This window comes from Zosterops lateralis (assembly GCF_965231275.1).
Source record: "Zosterops lateralis genome assembly, chromosome: 1".
Classification (NCBI taxonomy): domain Eukaryota; kingdom Metazoa; phylum Chordata; class Aves; order Passeriformes; family Zosteropidae; genus Zosterops; species Zosterops lateralis.
Genome location: NC_139762.1, coordinates 114,979,600 through 115,004,836, shown reverse-complemented (window position 1 = coordinate 115,004,836; position 25,237 = coordinate 114,979,600). Strand labels below are relative to the sequence as shown.

At 38.0% G+C, this 25,237-nt stretch overlaps 1 protein-coding gene across 2 annotated transcripts in view; it reads left to right on the top strand.

Moving 5' to 3' along the window:
- TOX (thymocyte selection associated high mobility group box) overlaps positions 1-21,399 on the top strand; it is a 218,110-nt gene extending 196,711 nt beyond the window's left edge. For both annotated transcript variants that reach the window (XM_083861978.1, XM_083861977.1), the window contains 3 exons: positions 8,242-8,628; positions 17,177-17,328; positions 19,197-21,399. In XM_083861978.1, the coding sequence (XP_083718104.1) occupies positions 8,242-8,628; positions 17,177-17,328; positions 19,197-19,233 (576 nt within the window). In that variant the 3' untranslated portion in view covers positions 19,234-21,399. The remainder of the gene's footprint in view (positions 1-8,241; positions 8,629-17,176; positions 17,329-19,196) is intronic.
- Positions 21,400-25,237: the final 3,838 nt, after the last annotated feature.

Below are 25,237 nucleotides of genomic sequence, written 5' to 3'. Positions count from 1 at the left end.
GCAGTTGCAGTTCATAAGAAAACTAAAGGTCATATCTGTAAGACTGACATTGCCTTAATGCCATTAGCACAGCAATTTGTAACTGGAGTTCCGGGGACCCAAAATATCTGTTTCACTGCCTGTGTTGGAATAAAAAATGGTCAGCCTAAAGAATTCAAGTCTCTTAAAAATGCAGTGGACATACATCAAAACATTTGGCCTACTTGTGAAAAGCAATATGGAGACCATCATAAGAAAAACCACCAAAACACAATCAACAAAAAAGTAAACAAGCAAACAAAAACCAAATAAAAACAACAAAAATAACAAAAGCAAAACCCAAAAATAACCCGAAACTAAAATGGTAAAATTGGCATTAGTTTCCACTTTCATATATGTATGTGGTGAGAGCACTTGCCTAACATATAAGAAGGCAAAAAGATATATTGGTCTCCCTGATCATTCATTTTTTGACTCCTAAATAAATGTATGTGCAGCAGTTCTCTCTCCACAATTTGTTTTCTGTAACTACATACTTTCATAGTGGCCAAGCTTCACATGTAAGGGGGGCACTGTATCCTGGCTCACTCCTTCCTGAAATAAGCAGCTGCTGGGGTTTAGAACATGTCTTTTGGGAATAAAATTCTTAGTATCTGTTGACATGAGTTAGTGACTGAACTGTCTTGTCTCCTGGTCAGTGCTTGAACAAGTTGGCTATTGCATGCAAGGAGAGCAGCATCCCTTCTGCTGCTGGAAAAGAGGCACCTGCTTCTGAGAACAGCTTTTCCTATATTACATCTAGCCCTAGTCCATGCAGATGTTTTTGGAATTTCATAAACCATCTAGGCTGTTCTCAGTGAAAACGTAAGAGGAAGAATAAATACAAAATACTGTTACTTTTGATGCATGACTTTTTTTTTTTTTTTGGTAGCTATTAAAGTGCTACAAGGCATATGTCAATATTTCCCTTAAAGCAGTAACAAGACAATCCCAGAATGATGACATACACATACATGTTTTACTTTTTTTTTTCCATTAGAATCACTAGATGGGAAAACTGTAATGAAAAGCTTCCAAAGCAGGCACTTCATGCTTCTGTGATGCCTCATTCTTTTGTTATTTCTTGAGTTATTATGATGTAGTCAGAAACTTTCGAAGAATTATAAATTAAATCCTTTATGTGCAAATATGTGATGTTATCAGAATATCTGCTAAGTAAACCTGTATTTATAAAACAGTTGTCTAATCTCATCATAACACAAGTCCAAACATTTTTTTGTCTAGCAAGGAAACCAATGATTTACTGCAGCTGAAAACAGAGAACAAACTATATTTAAGTTAGGGCCATGAATTTGATTTGAGGCTAAATCATGTGACACTTTACATTCAGCAATGCAAAAACTCAGAGATGCTCTCACATAATTTCTGCCAAAAAGTGGCAGAAATGTCTTGATCTTGATAGAAGCCAGATTTTGATTTGAGGAGTAACTGTGTTTGTTTTTGAAGTGAGCTAATAAAACTAGATTTCACTATTAGCCTAGTGCTTGCATTTGGGGAATTAAAACACTTGTATGAAATTAAAGTTGCATATCCTTTATCACATGTACCCAGGTTACATTCATAAAACATCCATTTTTACTTACATATCCTAAATGAATCCATGACAATCCCCTGTAGATGATGACAAAATGTATATTTAGATTTGAAGATGTTCTTCTGAGCCACCTTGACTAATTATAGATGACAACCCGTGGCTTACTCCTTTGTTTCTGAAACATCAAGAATGTGTCAAAAAGCTTTCTGAACTCTCTGGGGTCTCAGATGTTGTTATTGCATTAGGTGACTGGAATTAACAAAATAGGAAACGTCATTTGCTAAGAGCCTCTTGTGATTTAGGTAGGAAGGCAGCTGTGCTGCAAATATGCATATCAGTTATCTACTGGAATGGATAGAGTTAAATCAAAGGAATCTCTATAGGAGTTAAAGAGCTAAGCAGAAAGGGAAAGCAGTGCTGGAGAGAAGTCATTCTCTCATAAACATCTTCACAGGGGTATTACTAAAATGGCTGAGCCCATGCAGGCTAGAAAAAGGGATTCTTCTCAAGGACAGGCTTGGGGTTGGAAGTGACCTAAAATGTCAAAAATATTACAAACAGACAGGATTATGTGAACTCAGAAAAGCTGAGAGAAGGAATAAACAATTCAAGATGCTCCTTCCACCAAAGACACAGCAAAGACAGCAGATGCAAACTTAAGCTTAGGTAAGCTTTGTAGGAACTGCATAAATATGAGCCAATTTCCTTCTATCTGCCTCTTTAATGTCACAGTACTGAGGATAACTCATTTTTAAGCTGAGTCAGGCCTGCCTAAGTTTGATCACAGCCTGGACCATCCTGGTTCCAGCTGACATAATCACTGCTGTTTCCTGAATGTAACCTTCATTCTAGTCACAGAGTCCAAAAATTGATGAATTCCTCAGCATGGCTCAAGGACAGACACCAGTCACTAGATGTGAGCATGGCACCGTCATGGAAAGGGACAGTGTGGCAACTACGTAGGTTTATGATACATATTCATGTAAAACATGAATTAGATTTAACTCTTTTCCAGGCTCTGAAATACTCACATAGTATATGTTCCGGTCTGTAGAGAGAGGATGCCAGACCTCCATTTCTCTTTTTAAGAGAAACACCCGTTTCTCATTTAAAATAGAACTATGTTACACCATTATGGCTTTGTAAAAAAAAAAAAAAAAAAAAAAAAAAAAAAAAAAAAAAATCTGTATTTGGAATATATTGCATTTGCCCACAAGTAAAGCTGCTTTCTCTGTTTGTTGTTTGCATATTGGCCACAAGGCTTGCTTTGCCCTTGAGGAGGTCTCTCAGCATATATTTAAAGGACACATAAGCATCTAGTAGTACCAAGAAGATTTACTGAATGTTCTGAATACATTTTCTGAATATTTTATTGCAAAGGAGGTCTTAATTGGTGTTATTAATAAAGAAGCATTTTGATAATATCTCATCTGTAAACAACTGAAATAATATTGTTCCAACTGAAAGGCTTTGATCATTAATGTTTTGAAATCAATAAAACAAGGAAAAAACACTTTTTTCTCTGTAAATAGAACATATCTGGTTTCTTTGAGACAACATCAACTTTTCAGTTTTACATTTCAAGAAGCATTAGTAGTTGAGCACTGCTTACTAGAGTGAAATTATTGTAAAAATCTATTTAATTCCCACATATTTTTCCATAGTAGATAAGTATTCTGAATATGAAGCGTGTATAAATTATGTGGGTTGAAGATGTCCATATACATCATGCGTGAATACATCTATGTAGTCCTACTTGCTGGCAACATTTCTAACAAAAACAGCATTACCACGTTAATAAAGGAAATAAGTATAGGCACTTGTAGATTTTAGGTCTACTTCTTATGGATCAGAGGTCAAAAGTAGTGATCATCAATTTGGACTAATTCTCAGCCTCTGTTAGTCATATCCTAACTGGTTTTCATGCAAAATGAAATGGATATCCAGACATTAATACCTGAGTAACAGTAACAGTGTTGGACTGGGAGCCAAATTCTATTTGAATTAATAATAGATTTTCCTTTAAATTCAGTAGTCTAAGGATCAGGCCCTTAGGGTACTCCCTTGTTAAAACATGTCCTTGCTTTACTTTCAACCACATGTATGTTTATGTTCCAACAGAAATGGGATTAGAATCTCCAACAGTAGCCAGAAGGCAGACACAATTTGGAAAGAGAATCAATAGCAATGTGTAGGTTTCAAGAACTGTTTGGTTACACAGATACATAGGTGAGAGTTTGAAGTGTGAGTTTTCAAAATGTTTCAAAGTTTTCAAGTTATATCCCAAAGAGAGCTGTGGAGATGCCAAAATGTCATCATCTAGGCTGTTTTTTCTGTAACACAGCTAGATTGAACAGGATGTCTTTAACAAAAAAAAAATTCTCAACCACAGTAGTGAGTCAGATGGGATGAGGGAAATCCACTGGGAAATCCCAGTGTCATTTTCTCTAGGGAGCAGGCACACTCCCTGTGCCTGACTGCAGTGTGATAAGAATGACCACTAGTCCCAGGGCAGTTCCCTTCAGAAAAGAATAGCACAGCTAAGTGAGCAATGCTTAACCCCTTATTCCCAATTCAATTCTTTAATTTGGCAATAAAGCATAAGGAGTTTCAGAACACAGTAGAGGAATAGAGGTGCATGGGAAAGCTCTTTTTGCACTAAAATTGGAGGAAAAGTCATGTGTTTGGTGAAAATCATGGGGAAGAGCTTGATTCAGCACTTTCCAAACTTTGTGCAAAATTATCAACTCCTGAACTCTTTCTCTTAAGAACAGCACTCATCTTGTATGAGTATACTCATCAGTATCATCACACACTTCCTTGAAAACATTATACAAATAAAATAATTTTGTGGACCAAGGGTCATGCACCACCATTAATTTTAGTTAATATAATTATACTTGTTATCATCAGAATTACAGTAGTACTTATTTTGAGTCTTCCTTTTCCTATATCTTTTCTACTTTCACTATCTTTCTCTTGGGATTTCAAAATGTTCTTCCCTTTTTTTCTTCATGTTTCAGTAAAACAACAGATCCTTTGAGGGGAAGGGGTGGGAAGTGCATTTGTATTGTGCTTAAAGGGCAGTGATAGTTTCTCTGTACCATTTCATTTCCTTGGCCTACCTACCTTATCGTCACCTTCTGATTTTATTTTTTTTTATTTAATTTAGACAAGTGTATTAGGTGACGATGTTAGAAGGAGAGACAAGTCCATAGGAAATCCTTCTCCTAGACTATGAAGAATGTGGATGTTTAGAGTAAGACTTCAACTTGTTCTCCAGAACAAGTATAAGCCACTCAAAGAGCATAGAGCACTATTATGAAAAACTAATTTGTCTCCTAGTGTATGTTCACTGATGTTTGTGTAAAATGCCACCCCCTACCATTAACTAAATGTAATATTCTGTCACCCTCTAGTGGTGGGTCTACACTGCCGCTCTTCAGGTAGTAGTGATGGAAGATGTTCTCACTACATTTCTAGTATAAGAATTTTTTAGCATTTAGGAGTTACTAAGCCCCGGTGTTTGGTGGCCTGTGTCTATGGATTTGTAATTTTGGTCTCCACTGCATATATATGAATTTTATCCTAGAACTTCATCCTATAATTGAGTGATGTAAAATCTGTGTTGGTTTGGGGCAGATGGTTTAGAGGTTTGGGAGAGCTTTTTAAATTATTTGTGTGCTCTTCTCCTGGGATAAGTCAAGAGAAAACTGGCTGAAATCCAACGTTCAAAGTAGGGAACATAACTGTGCATTTGAAGCCCATATTGGACAGTCAATTCCATTCTTCCTTAATTCCAATTTTTACGCATAATAAAAGTCCTTGTCTAAAACTGTCTGATGCTGCACTGTACCAGTGCAATGCCCATCCTGCTCTGTGTAAGCAGCAATTGGGCCCAAAATCATAATGCGACCTATGTGTCATACATGATTCTTGGTTTATTTTACAGCAAAGTGACAACACAAAGCCAAAATACTTGACATCACCTATTTTATTAGCTCCAGCAATACTTACAAAATCTGTGTTTCTGACCTAGCTGCAGAAAAAAGCCGTAAGTGCAGTATGCTGGAGAATTGAATTAAATGGGTTCATTTTTCAAGATTCCAGTAACTGATAATATTGATGTGGTTTACACTCATATTGGACAATCTGATTTGAGATCACATATGACTTAAAGTATCCCAAGTTACAGCAAAATACTTGCTGTTAAACTGAAGTGTTGTGCTTTTTACTGATCAAGAGCTGCAGAAACATATAGAGAACTGATTCATAGCTTGACACAACTGAAACTGTCCCTTTTGATCATTTTGCAGAGCTCTTCTCAGAGGTGTAATAAGTGTTATTCATCTCTGACCAGAGACTGTGCAATTCCTCTTAACGTAATTTAGCATTTAAGGTATCAAATTATGCTATCTATATGTCTGTAATTTTATCAGTGTGAGCCATGCATCCACCACTTATGTGTGAACTCAGAATTGTCTAATAATTAGATTGGTTCCCTGTATCTTTGTTAAAGGGGTGTATGGCAGCATCTTTGTAGTTACAAATGAAATAGAAACGTGTATCAGTATGTCAGCAAAGGCTTTTTGCAGCACTCACCTCACCTCACCAGGAGGATTAGTTTAGCCAATCTGCCCTCAGACATTTCAGGAGCAATTATCCCTGCTTGGACCACACAGAGCCTCCCAGCTACATCATGGAAAGACAAGCTGTTTCCATGAGGCGACTATGCTCTCAGTAAAACTTCCAAGTCTCTGAAGAAAGAACACAGCCTGCACCTCCTGTAATGTGTAATAAGCACAGGACACCCAAGAGGGGTCTCCTGACCACGCTGCTAATTAGCAAACCTTCTGAATTGCTGAAATTTCAGCAAATATGCCAGTCATTGCTTCTACACTCACGAGAATGTTCTAAAAATACAACTGGGAAGAGAGGGGGAAAATTCTTCCTATGTTTTCATGAACATTAATTCAGTGTTTAAAAAATAATATCCAAATAATGGCAGATTTTTCAGCTACTTTCAGGCTTTTATTTCTGCATCTGAATCTTGCAAACATGCACATAATACATATTGCACGCATGTACACCCACATGCAAGCAGAGCTAGGCAGATCCACAGAGACAGAGATTTGCATTAATTTTTTCATATTCATTTAATTTTCCTTCATTTACTGGAGAAAACAAGGGCGGGGGTTTGCTAATGGAACTGCAGTTATACATAGAGAAAAGGAAGTTATCATTCTCATATTTATCATCACATATAATGAAGCAATTTCAGTAACGCTCATGTCAACAGATTGTTGGTGATGGTGCATCCTTCAGAAAGAATTCAAATAGACTTCACTGACCCTGGAGTGCTGAGAGTAACGTGAAACTTACTCTGACTTGTAAACTGAGCAAACATGACATAGACATCACAGAATAAGGGCGTGTATGGCTCTTTCAGCCTTGTTTTGACAAAATTACTTTCTCCAGAGGAACATTTCTGCCATTTTTTTCCAGCATGTTTCACCTTTCACTGACTATTAATCCCAGTATGACTTAACTTCAAGTTATGATTCCCACCTATAAGCATATGTGTTAATTCTTAATTATTTTCATCATTTATTTGAGCACACAGCACTCCAGATATCTAAGAAAATAAATATATAGAAAACGATTGAACAAATTGAGTTTAATCAAATGTAGCTAGTTACAAATATTAGAATAAAAATTATTATTACAATTCATATTCATTAATGGAGAGGTTTTATTATTACTAACTTTAAGAAATCAGGACAGACCATAATATTTCTGAAAACTGTGCAGTTTCTCATATTCTATGGAGTATTCTTCTAGCTTTAGACTAAAGATAATTTCTCTATATAATTTCCCTATATCTGATGCAGGCTAACATTTATATAGCCATAAGTTTTAAACAGAAGTTTCAGAGCCTTATGAATTGAATTAATTAATGTTTTACTAAAAGAGAAATTATTCAGAGTATTCCTATTTCTCTTAATCCATTGCCTATGTAATATGTTTGATGGCATGGATAGCATTCCAACATAAAATAATTTGAAATAAAGGCAGTGGCACAGCAATTAGTGTATTTGTTCTATGCAGCAGAACAGATGAGGATGGGGTTTAACCTCTTCATCATGTCAACTAACTGATAAATAACTATTAGCAATATCAATGTATATGGTAAAAGACCTCAAAAATCTTATCCATGGTTTGCAGATGGGAAAACAAGACATGTCAAAAATCACTGCAGAGTTTTGCTGTAACCCACCCTCCTAATTCTCCTTTCAACTAGGCCATGAAATCCGAGGACAATGATAGCGGCTGCTTATGTGAAAAAATATGTCAGGCTTGGTTGTCTTGGTTGTGTGTAAGATACTTGATTAGTGATGGCAGTTCCAAATTTGGAAAAAGAAAATGCCAGGTTAGACCAGGAAACAAAGAACGTAAATTACCTTTTTTCTACATTGTTGAAGGCAAAAGTGTAAGGTGAAAGGGATTAATTATTTTTGCAGAGTAATAATCAAACTCCATTTTAAGGAGAATGTGATGGTGCAGATAAATATTTGCCTTATGGTGTGGCTCTTAAACAGACTTCAGGGGGTAGAACAGGTGTATTTGGTAGCTTCTAAGTATTTTCTGAATTTTGTTTTCCCCAACAGAGCTACAGTGAACCCGTTGATGTTAAAGCCTCGCCACAACCTCAGATGATGAATTCGAAGCAGTCAGTGTTTCATGGGCCTGCCCAGGCTCACTCTGCACTGTACCTCAGTTCCCACTACCACCAACAACCAGGAATGAATCCTCACATCACTGCCATGCATGCCAATATCCCCAGGAACATCGCACCCAAGCCCAACAACCAAATGCCAGTGACTGTTTCCATAGCAAACATGGCCGTGTCCCCACCGCCACCTCTCCAGATTAGCCCCCCTCTGCACCAGCATCTCAACATCCAGCAGCACCAGCCCATCCCAATGCAGCAGCCCATGGGAAACCAGCTACCAATGCAGGTCCAGTCTGCTTTACACTCACCTACAATGCAGCAAGTAAGTTGGAGCTTTTCAGTTCTCTGGGGAGTTATTTTATTTTTGGGGAGGGCATGGGAAGGTGAGTCATCCAGAAGCTGGCATAGTGAGAGAGATTTAGATTACCTTTAATTTTGCAAGTTCCAAAACCATGGTAGTATAGGCTTGGTCTTTCAAGGGCAAGAACAAATGAATGAGTTTAACTAGATGATGGAAAACTGCAGTGGAAGTGTTTGTGCTGGCAACAACGTCCATCATTGTCCACAGATCCATCTGCAAATCTGTGACTACCCTGAAACAGTGAAGTGCAAAGTTTTCAGGAGTCACACTTTGCAAACAAAAGGCATGTCTAGAAAAGGGTATGATTGTAGCTTACACTGTTATGCTTGTGCTGATTGTGATGTGGAACTGCCAGAGGAAACATAAAGCAACCCAGGTTGTGTTGAACGTGCTAGATTAAGTGAACATGAGTGTGTTACATTATGCCACATTCATAAGTTCATTTTGCTAAATAGATATATCTTCTTTTTACTGGAAATAAATGGACTGTGTCCACCATCCCAATATGGGGCTTTTTTTTGTTTGAGTTTGGGGTTATTTTCCCCTACTCTGAATGTTTTAGATAGTTGATTCTCAATATATTTCCTATGAGTTCTGATTTAATGCAAACCAGTCATGGTATTGTGCCTTCCAGGCTTACAGAGGAATATAAAAGAGGAGATAAACTGTTGATTTCATGAGTGAAAATTTCCTTTTGTATTGAATGAGATCTGACTATCAGTAATAATATCTTGCTTTGCAAAGTGGCATAAAAATGAAAATTTTTGAAATGGAATTGCAAGAATCTACAAAATTTGTATACACAAAACTTGTCAGTCAGTACAGGCTGGTAATACATAGTCATGAACTTGCTCCATGTTTTATATTTCTCTAAAAATTCACCTTTACTAACAAGGCATTTGCATTTGCTTTCCAAGCCAGAAATACTTCATCTCAAGATTGGTCTTTAGAATTGGGAATACTTGAACATAAACCATAGGTTCTTGCTGGGAGAACTATTTAACAGGGAAAGACATTTTCCAAAGCAGAAAAAAAACCCCAAAAGTGTTGAAAGCAACCTGGACTGATGAACTTAGTTGTTCAGAAGATAAATCAAGATATGCTCAGGATGATTTGGGTTTATTCAGAGACTTTGATCTTAGTCTCAGGAGTGATTCAGAATAATCAGGAAGGAAAACTTGAAGTGTTCACAACTTTTTTCCTAGCCCAGTTAATTTTTCACTATCAGAGAAAACAGTCTCAACAGACTTATGACCACAGATTTGTGGAGTCATGTATTCATGGAGGTTTTCTTGCAGTTAGAGTGAGTGTTCCAGGAGAGCCACGCTCAAGTCTCAGAGAAACTCAGGAGTTGACCCCAAGCCTGGGCAGCTGGAATTGGAGGAAGTCCTAGGGTGGGTGAGACAGGAGAGTTTGTCTGGAGATCCTAAGCCTGGAGGAATCCTGGCTGAACCTGAAGGCTCAGAGCAGTGAGAGACAAAGCAATACCCTCGTTTATTTACCAGATATGAAAAATTACATCTGTGACAGCAACCTGGTGAGATCCTATAGCTATGTTTCAGCAAGTTTTTATTGCACAATGATTCAGTCTTCCAAGTTCAGATTGTTTGCCAACTTTGGTGTCACTTGGATATTATTTGTCCAATGCAGAACTCCTTATGTCTTTTCCAGAACTGTTAGGCATAATTTACTGAATAGATTTGAATTTTTTTCTCCATTTAGTGAATTAATTTGGGCTAGCAAAAGGTGATACTCACATATTTATATATAAAACATCATTTTCGTGTGAATAAACACTTAGACATTACTCTAAACTCTCTACCAAAGAGAAGGTAATGTACTATGAACCTGCTAATGTTTTATTTTGCCAAGTTGCAGGCTTATAGCATAAGGTGTGTGCATCCATGGTTTGAAAGTACTTTCAGTCATCTGAGAGGTATGTGGCACACAGTTGACTTGTTTCTAGTTTAAGAAAAAAATACAGGACACTTGTTTGTAGGTCTCTAGAAGTCAGAATGTGGACCTTTATCATTATGAGTCTTTTTTTAACTAAGGACAATTACAGTTAAGTAAAAAATGCTGTACGTCTGTGTTCCTGTTAAACTCACAAAATGCTTTTTACCAACTCATATTCCTTAGACAGAAATGATGAGGCTTTTAATGAAAACCTCTTGGTGAGATATTTCAGTTTCACTCAGGGTTCTTGTTACTTGTTGAAATTCTGCACTGCCAATCTACATGTCTTTCAGCACTGTGTAATATCAACAAGCCAATTTATATTTCTTACACTCATGGTTTTGCTTTACAGTAATGCTCTGGAAAATATATGAGCTCTGGAAAATATATGTCATTTCACTTTGGAATATTTGTTTGGGGTTTTTTTAGCATACAACAGCTTATAGAGTTTGTGAATTGAATTTAAATATAGCAAAATGTATATTACATTATAGGGCTAGAGGTGTACTAACAGCAGCATGATTTGCCATGACAGAACAGAACTGTGGTATCCTGCTCAGTTTCTTAGGTAGGACCCTTTTTAGTCAAGAAAAGGAGAGGTCTGCATATGATGTTCAGTCCCAAACACTGTCTAGAGCTCTCCTGTGTAGAACTCTCCTGCATAAAAAGACAGCCAAGAAGAATGGGAGACTACAAATTCTGATAGAGCAATAGTTGCCTTTAAACTAACTTTTTTTCACTTCCTCTTCCCTCAAGTTGTTTTATTTCTTCCATGCTTATGTGTGGCTACTGTAGGCCTTTCCAAAGACTCCATGAAAGCAGAAAGAACAGAAACTAGTTAACACACCTAGGGCGTGACTTGCAACAGGAGTAATTTTCCTCTGTGGAAGACTCAGTACTACTCATACTAAACAGACTAATACACTGTAAGAAAAAAAGAGGCAAATTTAGTCATTTCACACTGCAGCATGTAGCTTAATAGGCAAGAGAAGAGTAAGTTCTGCCAACAGCTTCCTAGCAGTCTTCTACTGCAGGTGTTGGCGTGCTCACCTGGCTGGTCACCTTCATTGCAGACTGTGCTGGAGGCATATTAGAAGTAGAAATCATCAATTGTGGGTTCTCTTTTTTTTTCTTTTATTTTTTTTTCTTTTTTCTTTTTTTCTTTTTTTTCCAGACATCTCTTTTTGAAATACTATGACATTCAACAGTAGCAGGCTCTGCAAATCCCTGCTCTCAACAGTTCCCTTACTTGAACTCTGGCTGTGTGACTTTTGGTCAGTCAATTTCTCCAGGAAAAGAAGGATAATTTCATATCAAAGGCCATCTTGTAGTATGTCTGAAGGACTGCCAACTCCAAGAAAAACCACATTGAGATCCAGATTTCAGTCCTGGCAGGCAGGAACACAGTTCTCCAAAAGCCATTGTGCGTGAAATTCACAAACTCTTCTATGCAAACTTTAAGGAGGGACTGATAAGAAGTGCTGACCTGGAGAGAGAGTTCTGTTCCCACTGCTTCCAGGACAATGAGCTGATCTTCCTCAGCTCTACAGGGAACAGCATGTCCTTCTCCATATCCAGCACTCCTTCCCTGCATGTGTGCAGCTGCCAAGTCAAGAGTGACTGCCAGCTGGAGAAGGGTAGTCTCCTTTGAGGATCCACAAAAACTACAGAACATCAAGAAAATCAGAAGTGTTAGTAGCCAAAAATCCTCAGTGACTGCACAATTTCTGTTATTTTTAAAATCAATTAACTCTGTGGAGTATGCGGCTGATGCAATGCATCCAAATTGTTCTGAAATGCAATGTAAAATTTTAGTATTAGCATTTTGATCACATGCCTAGCATTAGTAATTATTTTTTAATTTCTTTTAAACAGTCTTCTCTATTTTGAGTTATCTAAATTGTAACTTCTTGGAAGCAGATTATTTTGTCTTTTTTCTCTTCTGTTCCAACAGTCAATGAATTAATTTAAAAAGAGTCACTACTGCAGAACTTTGGGGTGCTTGCTTACAGTAATAAAACTTTAAACTATAAAAAAAATACCATTAGTTCTATTCTCATATTTAGATTTAAATTAGATCCTGATTCTTATTTTCTTTAGCTCCTAATTCTGAAATTCTTTTTTTTTCTTAAATATCATTAACAGGAGCCTTGTTAAAGTTTTACTTTTCAAAGTTAAAATCCACTCTGCCATAGGTTTTTTTCTTATCTACCTTTGATACATAGGAAGACTCACAGTAGATTTGAAGAGTGTGATTTTTCTTTCATTAAATGCTCATATGAGCATCTTATCACTGTATAATTTTTTAACTGATACAGAGTTGTTTCTCTCCAGTCTTTTTCTTAGGTTTGACATGATGTTTAATTTAAACTCAGTTGGCCTTAGATGATCTGATAATTAACCCTTGTCATTCAAATCAGCACAATTTCTGCAAAGTTCAGACTGAAATAGCAGCTGAAACTGCAGCCTGTTTTCATTTGCAAAGTCATTCTTTCCTTTCTCTACTCACATGGACATTTGTGCCTCTTTCTGAGCATACCCCACTATACCCCAGCCTGTCCACTGTGCTCTTTGGTGTGAAGAGTGATGAGAGGAGGATTCACTCCCTCCTTAATGAACCCAGATGTTCTTAGGGAACCTGTTTAAGTAGCCCTACTGCTATCAGGAAGCATCATCTTCCCTGCTCAAAATCCTTCACCCAAGCATTGCATGGGATGGTGAGTCCCATGCCCACCTCTGTCCCATTTCAGTTGACAGGGAGGGGAAGCAAAACTAGATTCTTACTGTCTAGTAACCATGGCTGCAAGTACATATGCATAACAAAGCACCAGAAGATTAATGTATGCCACCTTTTTTTTTTTTTTTTTTTAATAATAACTCACTTCAGTCTACTTTTAGATATTTCTTTTCCTTTAGAAAATAAATGTATACAGCAAGATGATTGTATAGCCTGCCAAAAATAATAACCTCATTTTTTCTGGTATATATTTTATATACAGCAAACTCAAGAACCTGCTGTATTTGTCCAGATTTCTTCTTCTTTTTTGTTAAGCTTTGTCTTCGAATGAGGTCAAGAGAAAAAAAAATCATTAATATCTGTCAACTTCCTTTATAACCTTAAGGAAAAATCTTTGTATGATATCACACAGACAGATTTTCAATTTCCTTGTGTAATAAACAGATGCTTTAGGATTTGGATGTAATTTAAAGGTTTAAAATATCACATTGAGATTGATGAATAAATCAGTTGTGAAGACAAAAACATTGATGCCTGTTGAAAATACCTCTCCAGACAGGCAGGAAATGAAATTAGTTCCTAGTAAAATGTGGAGATGAGGATCACTCTTTAGTTCTGCTGCAGGCTTTTTAGGACTTGCTACAGTGGCACAACGAAACTGCTAGGGCTACAGAAATCTAATTAAAGAGCAAATGTCCCTCCTGACATCGAATTAATCTTTATCAAGTTCCCTATTTTTATTTCAATCTGGGACAAGAAAATGAAATTTAAAATTCTAGGCATGTTGCAAAACAGTTGGTGATTTTCTCTTGAGCATTACAATGCAAAAACATTCAGCATTGTTTAATTAGACCTCGAAGCACTCATTTTCTGAGGACTTTTTATTTCATCATTGTTTGTTAAGGGCTTACATAAATAATACCCAAATATTTACCACAAGTCTAGTACAAGGCTGTTTCCCTCTGTTGTACAGATCTATATTTTCAGAGCTTTTTCTGTTGCTGAAAAAGCTGAAGTAATTATTGTTTGCATCTTAAACAGTACCATATTTTATCAGTCCTTCATACTGAGTTAAGGTTGCTTAAATGATTTTGCTTTAACAAGCATACTTTCCATCACCTACAGTGCAAATATTCTGGTAGCCCTCAACCCCCCAGAGGGACCACTGAGACCCTTCTGGAACTGGATGGTTCACTGGATGCCCTGCACCACGTTAGCATTTACCACCTGAGTGTGCCCTAAGAAACAGCCCCCAATCCCTGGCAGCCATAAACTAAATAGATTTGCCAGGTACATGATGAAAGCATTGTTACATCTTATTTTTTGCAGGTAGAAGAATTAAATTTGGCTCTGCAGCCCCAACTTTAACACAAGAGGTACCAGTTCAGTCCAAACACACCTGCACATATACTTTGCTGGAAGAGAGCCAAAGCCATTTGGCTGTGGTCATACAGAAAACCCAAAAAAAATATGAGAATGCATCCACACCCAATGCCTGAGTTAAAACACAGGACAGTTCTCTGCCATCTAAGTTATTGATTTATCCTAATTCCAGAAGAAATGGAATGGGTATTGTACTGGTGGTCTCTTCCTCAGATTTGGAGGAACTGTCTCCTTGCTGCTTGAGTGTTGAGAGTTTACGGATGCTCCCTCTCCCTGGAAGTTTTCAAGGCCAGGTTGGATGGGGCTCTTAGCAACCTGGTTTAGTAGAAGGTGTCCCTGCCTACAGTAGGAGGGCTGGAACCAGGTGATCTTTAAGTTCCCTTCCAACCCAAACCATTCTATGATTTTGTGAGTACTTGAGTCTCTGTGCCTGCTCACTTGCACACTTTGCTACCGGCTTCTATTCCTATATGGTATTTTTCTTGTATATATGATAGATCAGGGGATTTGCTACCAAAGGTAAATCTGAGTGCCTGAGGGTAGGATGTGTTTCTGTGCTTGGTTTCCTCTGAGACCTAAATTAGAAAGGCCTTATGGTTCATGTTTTATATAAAAATTATGACTATGGTATACAAACCCAAATTTTCTGCCTTCTAATTACACAAAACTCCAATTAAAGTCATTAGGAAATCTGCTCAATTGCTGTTTCCTTTAGATCTGTCACAGGCATGAGGGTTGTCTCTGCAGCTTGCTGCATAGGTGTAGAGCCTGGTGAAAAGGCAGTGTACAGAGCATGGGGGTTACATGGGTGTTAAACCCACCATGGGAAGGCTTTATTTAATCTCATTAGCAGGGCAGTATATGAATAACATGGCAACTAGATGCAGAATTCAGCTGTGAACTTGCTCACTACTAGTAGGCTGTTTCTTGGAGTCAACAGGTACAAAGTGAGTACACTCTTCCAAGAGTGTTTAAGGTACTGAAGTGTTACTCAGGGTGTTCTCCACGTGGAAAAGATTAAGGAATAAAGTTGCAGTCATTTATGGTCTAGACTAAAACCCATGATCAGGATGAGTGGAGTGAAGTGGCAGTGCACATAAGAAGTGGGGCAAAACACCTGCAAGACCTCAGGGAATAGCCAAGGAAGAAAGATAAGAAGGAAGTGACATTCCATTTGAAGGAAGGTTATTTCTGTGGATGAAAGGGGCCAAGTGAAAGCTGAGAATATTCATTTATCTTGACAAAATGTAGCATGGCTGTCATCTTAAACCTGAAGAAAAAAAAAATCTGTCCACAAAATTCGTGTCCTAATGAAGGCTGCATAAGAAAAGCAATCACACACAATGCACTAACACTAAACTAACTAAAAACTATGAGAGTTAATTCTGTCTGTTCTGTCTGTGAGCTTTGGCTGGAAGGAGTGAGTTTCTGAACTAGGCATCTTGGTGCAAGTTCCATTTCTGATTTAGTAGCTATGCAGACAGTTAACTTGAGTGGGAATTGTATGCCCTTGCCCCAGGAAGGAGCTTGGTCTGTTTTTTTTCAGCAGACATCGATTGCTTTCATACAGCATTCCCATGATTTTACGCAGTGTAGCTCTTCCTACTTTACAGGAACACGATGTACAGGGTGAACCAGATACACTAGCCTTGAAATTTCAATTGTTCTCCTGGGTTTGAAACACAATATTTAAACATCAGAATATATCAAAAGAGCTAAAAATTATTATGACTTTTCATATGACAGAAAATTCAGGGAGCAGGTTAGATGTCTCTTTGTAACTTCCACTTTTTTTTCTTGTCCCTTTGGTTTCAAAAGCAAGTTATTCTGTGCTACTTTCACTACATTAGTCCAACAACTGTTAAAAAGCTTTGGTTGAATTTCCGTTTAGTTGAGAGAGAAGTGCAAATAAAAGAAGCAGCAGATGGTCCCTTTGTGACTGAATGAAGAAAAAGGGTTTTGAGAACAATACGTGAATAGGTGTAGCCTAATAAAACAGTCAGCCACCTGCTGCCTACATCCTTCAAAAAGATTCTGTTGCATATTCTGGGAATTAGTGACTAGTGTGTATGCTTACGTTTAATCTAAATGGAAGCTCTAAGGAGCAAACAGACCTTTTTGTCCCAGTGCTGATTGAGTTGTTCTCTTGGTTTTGAATTGTTTCTGCTCTGTCTCCTTTAGTTCCATCCTGTGACTGTGTAACAGCGAACAACGCTTTGGCAGTGTTTCATTTCTCAAACCGAAGAAAGATTTTAAAACTTAGAAAGCACCTACACATTTTTGCCTATTTTAGGTTTTATAACCAAAATTACACCTGGGAAAGAAGTATTCTCTGCCACTTCACAGTACACTCTGCATTTTTACTTTTTTTTAATACACGAAACCTGTTACTTTTTTTCCCATACTTTGTAATGTACTTGTTTTCTCCTCTAGGGATTTACTCTTCAGCCTGATTATCAGAATATCATCAATCCAACATCAACAGCTGCACAAGTTGTTACCCAAGCAATGGAGTATGTTCGTTCAGGGTGCAGAAATCCTCCAGCACAGACTGTGGACTGGAATAATGACTACTGCAGTAATGGGTAAGCAGCCAGTGAATGCCACCTTGTGTTGAGCAACATTCATGACACAAGCATATGATAGAGAATTTGAGAACAGCATCGTTGCCCATTTCCCTACAGCGTTTCTGAAGTCTATCTGTGATGGCCCTGTATTTATTCAGCAGTTAGTTTGTTGTGGGAGAACAAGCGTTTAATGCTTACATTTATTAGACATTATTGTCTCCTTATCATAGCACATACTCTTTCTAGGTCTCAGAGAACTTGCATTCTATAGAAGATAACAGAAATCTTAGGGAGAAGGAGTAAGAAAGAAATTTTGAGATCACTATGTCTCAATAATAGGCAAATGGCATGAACTATTTTCTAGTCTGGGTCATGAAAATAACTAGCTTGGATCATGAAAAACCACGTCAGTGAGGAGCAGGACTGATACATAGGATACAAGATACAGGGAAGAGAATGGCATGCAGAACAGATGATTACAACCAGAAACAAAACACCATACCTTAGGAGCCCTATATCCCCAATATAAGGTTAGTAACCCCTTTGAAATTTTGACTTCTGGCAGCATGGTTTTTGTGGAGCCATGTTACTTTGCCAGGAACTGCCTGGAAACATTTAAGACTGAACAGAAAGTATCTTTTCAGTTTTAAATTATAGATGTTGTGCCTTGTGAACATGCTCACCAGCCTGACCTACCCTTGACTTACCCCAAATCCCCAAGGCAATGGCAGATAAAAGCTCTTAGTTTCTCCCAAAGTGCCAAATCTAGCCCAGACGAATGAACAGAAAGCAGAACTAAAGACCAGTTTCATCCATTACATTTACTTAAACCAGGAATTTCACTTGCCTTATTGTTTTAAAGTGGTTTTGGAACTCGAATTAGAACTGAATAAAAATCTTTTTCTGTCTACTAGTTCAGCCTGCTGACACTGAGGCAGACTTTAACTAGTCTGAACAGCAGCATCACTCTTTCCCATACCTATCACTGTTGCCCCATGACTTGATGACTTGCCCACTTCTTTAGCAGAACAGTTTCACTTCTGTGCTCTACTACCATGTCATGACATGTGCTGCAGGCCTTTGTAGAAGTCTGTCCAGACCACAGAGTTTTACAATCACTTACACTGAGCTCTGAAGAGACTAAATAGACTCTGTCAAACGAGCCATAGCCACCTGTGGATTTGATTCCTGGTCTCTTCTGGAAAAAAGCAACGTGTCATTGTTCCCAGAAGTGCTCTCCAGGTGCGCAGTGGGTGTAACTTTCCATCCCCAGCAGCTTTCTCTGACAAATATGCCTGTATAGCCCACTCTGTGTAGATAAACCTTTGTAAATCCATGTGTGTGAACTTAAACCATCTTTGCTAAGCTTCTGCTCTCCCCTTGCCAATGCTTACCTGAACCTGCCAACCCAACACATTTTGGCTGTATCTGTACCAGTAAATCAAATATGCCAGAGGCTCAATAAGTGGCTGACACCCATGTTCATGCAACGAAGCTCTCCTGTCTCAAAGGAAAGTGGCTGCTTCTTATAAGGTGCTTATGGAGCATCATTCCAAGACCTGTGCTAAACCCAGAGCTCCAAGCAATTTTTGATAGTCAGTGCTACCAGCCCACTAGTGTAGGTTATCCAAAACCAGTGGCCCAACCCACGTCTCAGTCCAGTGCAGTTTTAAAGCCAGATGTTGTCTCCAGGTTGCTATGTGTCACTATGATTTTTTTTTTCTTATTATTACCATGGCAATGCAGCTGTACTTCAGTGATATGTTTGGAATTAATGACATGCAGTGGGGTTGTGGGGCTGATATTTTTTTTTTTAAGAATAAAACTAAAAATTTTTCAAATATTAAAAAAAAAAATCACATTTGTTCTTTTTTCTCTTTGAACAGGGGCATGCAGAGGGACAAAGCACTCTACCTTACCTGAAAATCTGAAACACCTCTCCTTTCCACTGAGGAATGCAGGGAAGTCTTTTCATCATGGATTGCTTTATGCAGTCAAGGCAGTTCTGCATTTTATTAGAAAATACAAGTTGCTAAGCACTTAGGACTATTTGAGCTTGTGGGTCACCCACTCTGGAAAAAATAGTCTCGCTTCTTTCCTTTTCTTTTTTTTTCCCCCCCATGTTTTTCTCTTTCTTTCTCCTTTCCACCCCTTCCCTGAGATCCTTTAACGGACATTGCTTTTCTTCTTCCCTGAAGGAAACTTGGACCATTCAGATTTTATGTTGGTTTTTGCTGTGAAGTGCTGCGGTAGTAACTGCCTTAGCAACTGTAGATGTCTCGGATAAAAGTCCTGGATTTTCCATTGGTTTTTCATAATGGGTGTTTATACGAAACTACTAAAGACTTTTTAAATGGCTTGATGTAGCAGTCATAGCAAGTTTGTAAATAGCATCTATGTTACACTCTCCTAGAGTATAAAATGTGAATGTTTTTGTAGCTAATTGTAATTGAAACTGGCTCATTCCAGTTTATTGATTTCACAATAAGGGTAAAATTGGCGAACATTCATATTTTTACTTCATTTTTAAACAACTGACTGATAGTCTATATTTTCAAAGTATTTGGAGAAAAAAAAAAGTAAAGTAGTCCCAAATTATATTAATTAAAAATATTGGCTTTGTCTCACGTAATAAATACAAAAAACTTAGGAGAAAAAACTAATGTTGATAAAGAGCAAACACATTTATTTTGTACTGCCTAAAAAAATGCTTTTTTTTTTAAAGAAAATCACTTTATGTGTACTGGTTAGTAAACGTCATTTAAGTCTTTTTATGTATAAAACTGCCAAATGCTTACCTGATATTTTATTAGATGCAGAAACAGATTGGAGACAGCTAAATTATAACCTCTACATATGGCTATGTATTATTGTTTCTTCATACTGTGTCTGTATTTAATCTTTTTTATGGAACCTGTTGCGCCTATTTATGAAATAATAAATATAGGTGTTTGTAAGTAAATTTGTTAGCATTTTAAAGAGGTTTCTTTGACGCTTTAACTTTTGCTGGCACAAATTGTTCACAACTGATGTGAATACTTTATTTAGTTTTTACAGTGACAAATATAACAACAAACCTGCTTTATTGGCAGAAAATGAAGGTAACTGAGAACTATTTCTCTATTTCTTTGGTTGTTAAGAAAAAGAAAAAAAATGTATTTTAAGTAATTCCCTTTTTAAAGCATTGGAGCAGGAGGTTGCCCAAAACTAAGACTTGAATCAACAAAACTAACTGAATAAAACTGCATAACACTGCTTCTTGAAACTTCATCATGTTTTGTTAATTTGTCAAGTGGAATAAACATATTACCAAAAGAAATATTACCACATATGCTTCAGCCATTTTATTATATATGCAAAAGTCCTATAGAATTTTAGGGAGTATATCAGAAATAAATCCTAAAATGAAAGGTAAGTTCAACAGCCACAGGGAAAAGGATAAAAATATCCAAAAGAGGGTATTTTGTCAATGTTTGGGATAAGGGATAGCTCTGAAAATACATTTCTGAAAGACTTTGTCCCAGATGCCTGTCCCATTAATGGACAGTACCACTGATTTGTATTTTCTGTATGAAATAAAGGAAGCAATTTGGATAGAATACACATTCGGCAATGCCATTGATTTTTCTTTATAAAACAAAACAGAAACAAAGCATGCTTGCTTCTGAATTATTTCAGGCAATGTACAATTGGAATCACTTGGCATGTAATAACTAATAAATAATGCAGATCAGATGTGATTACTCAAATGACTGTAGCTGAGAGCTCTAATTTTCCTGTCTTGAAACTGTATGAGAACTCGTGATTAAATTCACAGTTTATTGTTTGTCTGTTTAGTACTTTAGAAATATACCAGCACTACTAATTACCCAATGTCTTCTATTTATTATATTACAGTAAACTACATTTTCCACTCATATTAATTCTAAAGAGAAAAAGATAATTACTGGGAATGAGAAAAATCAACTTTGATTTTGACAGGCAGTTTTCCTTTTTCTTTTATGGAAAAGAACTGTGTTATCTTCATTTCTTTTAGAGCAGGTGTGCAGTCACATAAAGTTGTTAATTTCGGTATCCAAGCAGAGTTCGAAATACAAGAAAACTTTAATGTAAATAAAAAAATACATCATGAATAAAATACTTATTCTGTATGAACCTCTGGCTAGTTGGTGTCTCTCAGTCTGTGAACTCAGGAACCTGTGGTGTGTTTGCTGTGCAGCACTTTACCCATCCAGTGCTCTGAGTGTGGTTCTGTGTCTGGGCTCTGCTCAGATGAGACAACTGTGCTGGAAGAACAGCCGTTCTTGGCCATGGGTATACTGAAACCATTTTTTTTTCCAAAAGAAAGATCCAACTTCAATCCATAAATGTCAATTCTTCATGTCTGACCTTGGGAAAAAGAAATGGTTGCCAGCCACAGGCAGTCTGCTGTTTGTTTTTGGCTGTGTATCGACAGATTTAAATTGAAAATAGATGGTTAGGATCCTTCTGTAAGCAGGTGAAGCACCACTGGAGTTGGTGAAGATGTGCCCCATCCTTCACTGCAGCACTGTGCCTTGGGCACCACGGTAGCACAGACACCCCAGTCACTGCTTGTAAGTCACCATCTGTCCCAACCATGATAATGAGAAACCAAACAACCTGCACATGTAACAGCAAGAAAATATGATAAAAACATCTGTCAGAGTGATATAGAAACCAAAGGAAATAGTCTGCCATCATTGAAAAAATATATTTTCAAATTATTTTTAAAACATGGTGGACAAAATGCAAAGTTGGCAACAAATGCACTCTGCAGGTCGTAAATCCCATCTGCTTGCACAAGGTAAGCAGAGGTTTTAAAAAGGAAAACCTCTTTGATTTTACTGCTGCGCTCACTGTGCCATATTCTGGTGACAGGAGATATCATGGTCTCTCTATTCCCAGGCTCACACGTGTTCAAGCAGAAATCTCATCCAGCTGCTGCCTCTGACCAAGGAAGCCAAATTCCAATTCAAATGGGCCTGCCATAGGATTTTCCCCTCACACTCATGCACAGACAGTAAGTAATGTATTCATAGAGGGCCCCAGCCATTCACAGGGAAATGTAATGTATTCATGCCCACTTCTCTCTCTCTCACCAAATACCAGCTCCTGATTCCAGTGGTGTCTCTGCCAAATATTCCCTGTGAGGCTCCTCTGTAAACAGGAAACCCAACAAAAAAAAGAGCTCATTACTGGAAGGTAAAACACACTCTTACCACCTTCCTTAGCCTTTTGAGACATCATCCCACCCTGAACTACCATCTCCAAGTCTGTGTCTGCCTGTTTCTTCCCCAAGCCTGTAAACATGGCAGATCCACAGACATATTTTTCTGTGCTCTGGGAAAATGGAGTGGGTAAAAATCTGTATTTTGCACATATGGTGAGAAGCAGCTGTTATGTAGCCCGTACAGGAGTTACTCCCCTGGACTCCTGTTGATAGAGGTACAGATACAGTCAAAAAGACCAGATAGATAGACAGACAGGCAGGCAGACAGATAAATAATCATTACCCTGTTAGTTATTTTTTTCTGGTGTTTTCAAGCCCTTTTGCATTGAAATAAAATACTATTTTGTGGGTATAGCAGTGTGCTGGCAGTGCTGCAGGAGGTGCTGAGCACCTTGGAGAACAGGAGGTGCTTTGTGTCAGGTCTCACAGACACCATTTGCTTTCCTTTGCAAACCCATGTATTTTATTATTACCCAGCAGCACATTAAATCACATCTCAAATGTAGCTCTTACTTCACCAACAAGAGGACAAGTGAGAACAATGACTTGTAGTATTTCAGAGTCTGTCACAGTTACTGCCTAATTAGAGAAACCCACTAGCAAATGTGCATCTGCATGGATCCTGTGACTGTCATCATTTCACATTCTATTAAAGACTTGCTGTGATAGACACTTTACAAAGAAATTTTGTTCAGGCTAATACCAAGCTGGCAATCATGTAATCGGCCTGAAAATAAAATGAGAGAGGGAAAAAAAATAGAGAGGAAGAGGAAAAGAAAAGAAAAGGAAGCCTACCTATTTGGAAAACAATCTGTGTGCAAAAATTCACAGTATAGTGCAGAGAAGATCCTTACCCTCTGACAATTTTGTGTTTACAACGAGTCTGAGTATAATTGCTCTGATGGGCTGTCAAGGAAAAGATTAATTTGGCAAAGATTAGTATTGACTTGCTGTTTATTAAGGCTTTTAAACAGCTGTATCTGGCAACATTCCTATAAGTGCTTGTCATGTCTGAAAATCAGGCTCACACCCGGGTGCTTGCCAGCTGTTGCTAAACAATCTTACCACTTAGAGTATCTTTCTCCAGGCCAAACAGCAAGAACAAAGTATTGCCAAATCAGTCTCTTTCATCCTGTCACTTTTCAGGGGATCTGAGAGCTCAGCTATCAGTTGATGGCTGAAGGGCTGAGCTGATAGCAGCTGCCAGGAGAAGCAGGGTAGTCAGGGAGGTATTACACATGCTTAGGGGAGGGGTGCTGCTCTTAGTCACCTCATCGATATGGAAAAGCACAGCTTGCAACTGGTGTTATGGGAAGGAGCTTTAAACCCCTTCTCATCTGGGATCCAAACTGGGTAGGAGGCAGAACTCCAGAGCATGTGGTTCATCCCCTCTGGCTCTGATGGATAAAGCCAACAGGATAGGAGGGTACAGTAGCCACCGTTAATCTTTATAAAATGAAGCAACATTTTCTTCTATGACTTTTTTACCCAGACTGCTGATAAACAAAAGTCATAAAAGCCATGCACACAAAATACCCTGGGTCAATGGAAACCTGTAAAAGGAAAGATGTCAGCTGTTATTTTTTGTTACATTACTTTAAAACATTTCAGCTGGCATTGTAGGCTTTAGTTGCAAGCTCAGAAACAAATAATACCAGTGGAAAGAAGGATAAACGGCTGCAGCTAAATGCCAATACAAATAGCCATGTGTTACAATTAAAGTTGATTTGGCCTTTCAAATAGAAGTCTGATTTTCTGGGATTAATCTCGACCTTTTCAAGTTGCATCAGGCTGAAATAAGTTGTCAGAACAGATGTGAATTTTGTTTGCAGAGAACAATTGTAATCCAGTAACCCTTAGAACATCAGCATTTTCCAGACTGCTGGCCAGCTGAGCAGTGAGGATGGGGACGGCAGACACTGAGCGCACACAGCAGGCAGAACCAGAGAACTGAGCCATGTCCAGAGGCTGCATGTTTAGTTCAAACTCAAACCAAAATAGTTTTCCTTTTAACTCTGAATTTACCAAACAGCAGGGTGTATGCACAACTGCCTGGGGAAGAAAAAAAAAAAAGTTAGATCGAGGATGGATATCTTCCTTATCTTTATAAACCATGTTCTTTAGCTGAATCAAACATACAAGTAGGTGATCTTCCATGCACCACTTTTTCACAGAAGGCTGGGCACACATTTTGTAATGCAGAAGTCTCTGAAGGCTCCAAGAATCACACATTTCAGACGCTGCTCTAAACTCCTTTCTAAGAAGTTCTGCCTTACAATCTGCCTGGTTCCAATACTTTCAGAAAAATAAAACAGAAAGGAAGACAAAGAAAACCTCTAGTGAACATGCACATTTCTCATACTTTGATACGTGAAGTCAAAAATTTCCCAGCTTTATGCACAGCATATATGCTGACCTTGGTGCTCCCATAGTGCAAAGTTTCAGTGAAAAGAAAAAAAAGTCCAAAACCTTTCTAATATGGGCAGGGGATGGGGGCACACAGAGTGCTAGCACAATACCTGTGGCAGCATAAGGCTTCTGCAGACACAAAGCCTGCAGGCTGCTTTTGTAATTCCAACTTTCTTCACAATGAAACACCTGGATCCATGTTTGTGCCATCAATACAGTCATATTGTTAAATACTGAAGATGCAAGAAAGACTTTTCCTGCTGTCTA